The sequence below is a fragment of the Chelonoidis abingdonii genome, chromosome 11 (assembly GCF_003597395.2).
Source record: "Chelonoidis abingdonii isolate Lonesome George chromosome 11, CheloAbing_2.0, whole genome shotgun sequence".
Lineage (NCBI taxonomy): Eukaryota > Metazoa > Chordata > Testudines > Testudinidae > Chelonoidis > Chelonoidis abingdonii.
In genome coordinates, this window is record NC_133779.1 from 44,434,292 (window position 1) to 44,440,624 (window position 6,333).

General features: G+C 61.3%; 2 protein-coding genes across 2 annotated transcripts; one reads left to right on the plus strand and one right to left on the minus strand.

Annotated features, from left to right (window-relative positions):
• The first annotated feature begins 66 nt into the window (after positions 1 to 66).
• DPM3 (dolichyl-phosphate mannosyltransferase subunit 3, regulatory) lies at positions 67 to 489 on the plus strand. Its single transcript, XM_032789418.2, has one exon. It carries the CDS (start codon positions 128 to 130, stop codon positions 404 to 406), a length of 279 nt encoding a protein of 92 aa, XP_032645309.1. The 5' UTR covers positions 67 to 127; the 3' UTR covers positions 407 to 489.
• Positions 490 to 3,148: 2,659 nt separating this feature from the next.
• SLC50A1 (solute carrier family 50 member 1) lies at positions 3,149 to 5,838 on the minus strand. Its single transcript, XM_032789417.2, has 6 exons — positions 5,763 to 5,838; positions 5,387 to 5,464; positions 5,008 to 5,131; positions 4,613 to 4,774; positions 4,216 to 4,335; positions 3,149 to 3,863 (listed from the first exon to the last, which is right to left on the minus strand). The coding sequence occupies exons 2-6, from the start codon at positions 5,446 to 5,448 to the stop codon at positions 3,762 to 3,764; spliced, it is 570 nt and encodes a 189-aa protein (XP_032645308.1). The 5' UTR covers positions 5,449 to 5,464; positions 5,763 to 5,838; the 3' UTR covers positions 3,149 to 3,761.
• Between the last annotated feature and the right edge of the window lie 495 nt (positions 5,839 to 6,333).

The window sequence follows — 6,333 nt, forward strand, 5'->3', positions numbered from 1 at the left end:
GCAGGGCTGCGGCAGGTGTGGGGGGGGGGGCTATCAGCATCTCAGCCCTGACGCGCTCTGTTGCTCACCTGCTCTCTGCGTTTCCCTTGCAGCCCATCCTGCGCCCAGAGACCTGGCTGCGCGCACCATGACCAAGCTGGTGCAGTGGCTGTGCGGACTGGCCCTGCTGGGCACCGCCTGGGCCACCCTGGCCTTAGACCCCCTGGGCCTCCACCTCCCTCTGCCCTGCCAGCAGGTGCTCTGGCCTTTCCCTGTGTACCTGCTGGTGGCTTTCGGCTGCTACTCCCTGGCGGCCATTGGCTACCGCCTGGCTACATTCAATGACTGTGAGGCTGCAGCAAAGGAGCTTCAGGAGCAGATCAGAGAGGCCCGGGCGGACTTGAGCCGACGAGGGCTGAAGTTCTGACCCGCGGGGTGGGGAGGCTGCACCCCAGAGAGCTAGGCCACTCACCTCGCTTGGATTAGCACAATAAAGAATCAGTTTGTGTAGCTGAGCCTTGCTGGTAGCCTGGGGAAGGGCCATTGCAGGTGGGCTCTGGGTGGGTGCCTGCTGCAGCAGGGGGCTGGTCCAGGCGCTCAGGAGAACAGGGCAGGTGACACATGGCGCTGAGTGCACGAGTGGGGTGGGGACTCCATGGTGATGGTAATTAAAGGCAGTCAGTGGTGCAGCTTGCTGCTCAGGGACTCCCTTCACTCCTGCAGCCAGGCCCCCGGTGCAGTTCCTAGCTGCTCTCACAAGCAGACAGGGCCAGGGTTTGGATCAGAGTCCCAGGAATCACTCACGTCACTCCCTGGGTTCCTTGCTGGGGGTGACTCACAGACAGGTGCTCTTCCCTCTGAGTCAGCGGCGGGGAGCACTGTGCTGCTCTGTGTCAGATGCAGGGTGCAAGCAAGGACCTGAGCACTGTCCTAGGGAGGTGGGTAATCCTGTACTGTCTCCTTCAGTGGCACTGCTTGGGCTAGCCACCCCCAGGTGACTGTCTGAGCCCAAGCTCCCTGCACACCGACTCCCCTGGTTACTCATAGCAGGAAGCTGCAGAGACTCTTGTACCTTCCCCTCTCCCTAGGGGCCCCTCCCTGGCTCTCAGCAGTCAGTGGGCATTAAATCAGGGCTGTGGATCAGACTGAATGCCAAGGCTGCAGCCCCCCCAGCTCAGGCTCCAGCATGCTGTCTGGGCGCTGGGTGACGCTGCTGGCCTGGGGATGTGGGAGGAGTTGTCATTTCCAGGGTGGGGTGGGCCAGGCTGTGCTAGTGAGAACCTTGCTTCCATGGCCCGGAGACTTTCACAGGCTGATTGAAGATGATGAGCAAGTTCAGCAGGGTTTTGTACAGCCCCCTGCACTCCAGAAGGCAAGGGGGAGGCTGCTTCCTTCAGGGAATCCTTTGCTCCTGAGTAGCCCAACAGCCCCAGCCATGGGCTGTCTCCCTGGCTGGCACAGTCCCTGCTGCAGGGCCCATGTGGCTCCCCACAGCCAGAAGGGAGGGGCTGCTGCCTGTGTGACACACGCTGGGGCCTGCCTCCCTGGCAGACTCCCTGGGTTCCTTGCATACCAGCCAAAGGACTTTCTTGTTCTTAATTATTGGCTGCGCATCCTTCTGCGAAAGGAGCAGTTGATATCAAAGGCAGGAATGGGGCTAATTAGCAGGAGCAACTAATTAGCTGCTTCCTGAGCAACAGTGGCAGCAAGGAAGGTGGGACAGCCAGTTCGTTGCAGTCTCGTCCATGCGTGGCCTGGCAGTGCCTGCCTTGAGCAGCTGGCTCAGCTGAAGGACACTCCCCAGCTCCCAGTGTGACCCTGGCTGGGGCCCTGCAGGGTGGAGACGGAGGGAGGGAGCCTCATGGGGACTCCCAGCAGCAGGCCACCCTGTCGAGCCCCAGCCCAGGGCAGAAAGGAGCTGCCCTTGCTACGATGATCCTGCACATCTTGCGTGTTGCCAGGTAACAGGAGGTAGGATCTGCCAGCAGCCACCCCATCCTCTCAGCTCCCTGGGGGCACAGCCAGGATCAGAACAGCCCCATCAGCACAGGCTGGGGGGGGGAGCTGCTCTTTGGAGCAGGTTGATCCAAACATGGCTGTCCCTTCAGCCCCAAGTAGGAGCAGACCGTTTCCCAGGCACCCACATGTTTGGACACGATGTCCTATGTGACCCTCCAGGGCTTCCCGGGACAGGGCACCCATTGACTTGGTGTGACGAACTGGGAATGTTCTTAATGTTTTCTCTGAATACTGTGTTGGTACCTCAGTGTCCCTTGTGCAGTTCTTAAGTATCTAGGTGGGGGGATAAGGGTGTGTGATTGCTGCAGAGCAAAGGGCCAGTGCACCTAAATGCCGGGCACTCCGTCTCCTAGCAACTGATGGCCTGGGCCCCTCCTCTGCAAAGGTGCCAAGTGAAAGTGTTGGAGACAAAGGGATCAGGTGACCTCCTGGCCCGGGAAAGGAGCTGAGCAGAGAGGAGGGGCTGGAGGGGGTTGTTGAGCTGGCTGGGGACGAGGAGTGAAGTGCAGACGTGGGGGCCTGGCTCACTGCCCCCCAGAATGGACCCGGCCGAGGGATCCGGTTCGCTGTATCTACAAGCCCTGTTTTAGACCCTGTTCCTGTCATCGAATAAACCTCTGTTTTACTGGCTGGCTGAGAGTCACGTCTGACTGCGCAGTGGGGGTGCAGGACCCTGTGGCTTCCCCAGGACCCTGCTGGGAGGACTTGCTGTGGGAAGCGCATGGAGGGGCAGAGGATGCTGAATGCTCCAAGGAGAGACCCAGGAGGTGAAGCCGTGTGAGCTTCTTGCCCTGAACAAGTCTGCTCCAAGGGAGAGGAGGCTCCCCAAAGTCCTGCCTGGCTTTGTGGGGAGCAGTTCCAAAGCATCGCCCAGGGACTCTGTGACACTTGGGGAGGGGCCTGCAGGGTCAGGCCATAGGATACCCCCCCCCCCTTGTCTTTCTTCTCTGCCTTAAACTGAGCTGGGAGGGGGACCTAGTTCCCAGTAATGGCACCAGGGCTGGGGGTTTGAGTGTGCCTTTGGGCTGTTGGTTGTATCCTCCCGTGTACCCACCAAGTTTTGGGGGGCACCAGGGGGTGCAGGCCCTCCGCAGCCCCGGCCTGCTGTCCGTGCCTAGGAGTGCCCAGAGCTGAGGAAACAGGCACCACACTCTGGCTTTGATTTATTAAAAGGCACTTATGCTCGTACCAAACCGCAATACAAACCAAGGCATCCAACAGAGAAGAGGGCAGCCCCCCAGCACCGCACTTGGCTCCCACCACAGCTCCCCTGGAATGGCTGAGCACAGCAGGGAGGAAGAAAGTCCCCAGAGCTGGCCAGGTGCATGGGGGAGGCAGGGGCACTGCTGCAGTGTCAAAGGCACTATTCCCAATCAAGCAAACTAATGAAAAATGAAAATGGCTGGAGGTAGAGGAGAGCTGGGGCAGGAGCCATCCCTTGCAGCTAGAGGCAGCTGGGAAGGCAGCTATGGCTCCTCAGAGCCCCCCAGGAGCAGCAGAGCCCCAGGCAGGGGGCAGTACCCGTGTAGGCTCTTTGGCTAAGGGGCAGCTGGCAGGGGCCTCCACCAGGGCAGGGGCAAGGGTGGTAGAATCACAGTGTGAGCATTGGCTCCTTCTCCCTTCATTGGTCAGTGAACATACTGGGGGGAGGGAAATCATTTGGGCTGAGGAGCTGGGTCTGCACCTGCCGCCAGCTCCCCACCTCAAGGGCTCAGTGAGGTTCCTTCCTGCCCCAGGATGGCGGAGACGGCAGGTTCCAGGTCTCAGGCCTGCAGGGGCTTGTAAAGCTTGTCATGGTCCAGAGGGAACTGCCAGAATAACCAGAACCGCAGGATGCTGGTGACTATCCCGGGGATGTTAGGGACCTGAGTGGGAAGGGAACGGGGATGGGGGGGAGGCACAGAGAGAAAAGAGCTATGAATCTTGCAGCTGTTTTACTGTCCTCCATGCCCCCTCCTTGCCCCCAAGCTGCTCTGTCAGCCACATGTAATGGGGAAGCTGTATCGACTGCCTGCCAGCCAATTAATTCAAATCACTATCCATCGCCCTGAGCGCAAGTCACGGGGCAGCACAGGGGGCTCCGCAGGATGGCTCGGGAACAGTGTCCAGTGCTCGCTTGGGGTCTGGGCCTGCACCCCGAGATTCCCAGGGCAGCCCTCCCACATGGCAGTGAACGGTGGGGCGCCCCCCTCCCCGCCCCTGCAAAACCGCACTCACCATGATGTAGAGGTCGCTGAGCTGGAAGCCATACAGCGTCCAGCTGGCTGAGGCCAGAAAGGTGGCTACAGTCAGTGGGAAGGACAGGCACCGGGTCGACCTGGTCCGGACGATCTTGGCCTGCAGGGGAAACAGCAGGGGCTAAGCTCAGGGCACTGAGGGGCGCTTCCTGCAGACTCCAGCCAGGGCCCCTTGCAGAGTAACAGCTGTCTCCTGCGAGGCTGTGGGATCAAGGAAGAACCAGAGCTGAGTGACCTGCCAGGTTCTCCCCTGGGCTCCCCACTCCAAGGCCTCCAAGCTGAGGGGCCCTGCACATCACCTGCAGGAGCGCAAAGGCCCCAGCATGCGCTGCTCTGCCCTGAACCAGCAGGACGCCCCCCGAGGGAGCCGCACGCACCAGGTCAGCCAGGGGCGAGAGGTACATGCTGATGGTGAAGACGCTGCAGAAAAGCCCCAGGCGGGCCAGGCGCACAGCCACGTCGGGGATCAGGAGGTTGAAGTAGCAGTAGCCGAGGATCAGCACCCCCAGCAGGGCCGTGCTCTGCAGCAGAACCCGGCGCTGGGGGAAGGAAGAGGGCAGTCAGGGCCAATCACACGAAGGCACAGGAAACCCCCTCCCAAGAAATGTCACTGCCAGACCCCGCCCCAGGCATCTCCCTCGCTATGCCAACTCCTCCCTTTCACAGGAATCCCTCCGAGCCCGCCCGTTCCCCGGCACCTCCCACCTACGCCAGCCCCCTGGAGCCCTCCCTGGCGAGCCTAGCAGGCGGGAGGGACCTGCCCTCCACCCACCTTCTCAGGGCTGAAGTAGAAGTACACCAGGATATAAAGGCTCTGCAGCGCCGCCCCGATGGTGTTCACAGTGATCAGCGTCCAGTCTTGCTTCAGGCACCCGTAGCTCAGCCAGCTCAGGTTGCTGCAAGGGAAGACCAGGCTGGGTGGTCACCGGCGCTGCTGTCTGTGGGGTGGGGAGCCCCTCCAGCACCGGAGCACGTCCCCACACGTGAGCCTCCCAGAACATGTGCTCCCCCCAGTGTACAAGCCACTGGAGCACGTGCCCTGCCTAGCTGTTGTCCAAGCTCCCCTCCACTTGAGCCCCAACTCCATCAACCACATGACCCTCCGGCCTGTGCCCCCTCTGTCCCCTCATGTCAGCGGGGGCTGGACATACTTTATATCGGTGGTAAGGAAGGGCAGGAACTGGATATTCTCCACGCTCTGTGTCCGAAACATCTGGCGCAGGTCAGTCCTAGGGATAAGACACGTGAGAGATGCCTCCCATCCCCCCAAGTCTGAGGGGACCCAACCCCCCGAGTCTGAGAGGGCACAGCTGGAGAGGCTGTGTCCAGGGTGGCACCCAGAAGCAGTGCTGCCATTTGCCGTTTTTCAGCCTTGGTGTCAGATGGTTACAGGACTGGTGGGGCCGGCTCTGGACCCAGTGTTGCCCTGGGGCAGCGCCCAGCTGCATTATCGCTCTAGTGACTGGTGCACCCCCAGGGATGGGCGAGGACCCCACTGTGACGGGGCCTCCTCCCCAGCCAGCTCATCCCCGCGACGGGATAACTCCAGCGCTGGTAGTGCCTCCGCCTGCTAGCGCTGTGTCCGCACTCGGGGCTGCGTGAACCAGCTGCAGTGGGACGGATAAACCGGGGTAATTTCCTAGCGCTGGCAAGGCGCAAATTCCCAGCCCTCACAACTGCAGAGAAATGCTGGCAAATGGAACCCGCCTCCCCCTAGCACTGGCCAGCAAAGAAATGGTCCCAAAGTCGCTCTTTTAAAAAGCCTTGTGACAACTGACAGCTCGGTGCTGGTCAAACTGCAGCGGCCCAGCCACGCCAGGTGCTGCCCACGTGAGTCACGGCCTATGCCACAGGGCTGAGGGCGGGGTAGCCACTGGGAACGGAGGGAGCCCCCAGGGCAAGTTCCTGTGTCCATAGGGCTGAGAGGGGCCGGCACCTGTGCTGCCAACTCACAGCGATGCTCAGCCCCCCCAATGCCTAGTAATCCATAGCACCCCAGCCCAGCCCCCAGCAACCCCCAGCCTCTTGGAACCCACAGCTCTTCCCAGCACAGCCCCCAACACCCCAAACCCCCAGTAACCCACAACATCCTCAACCC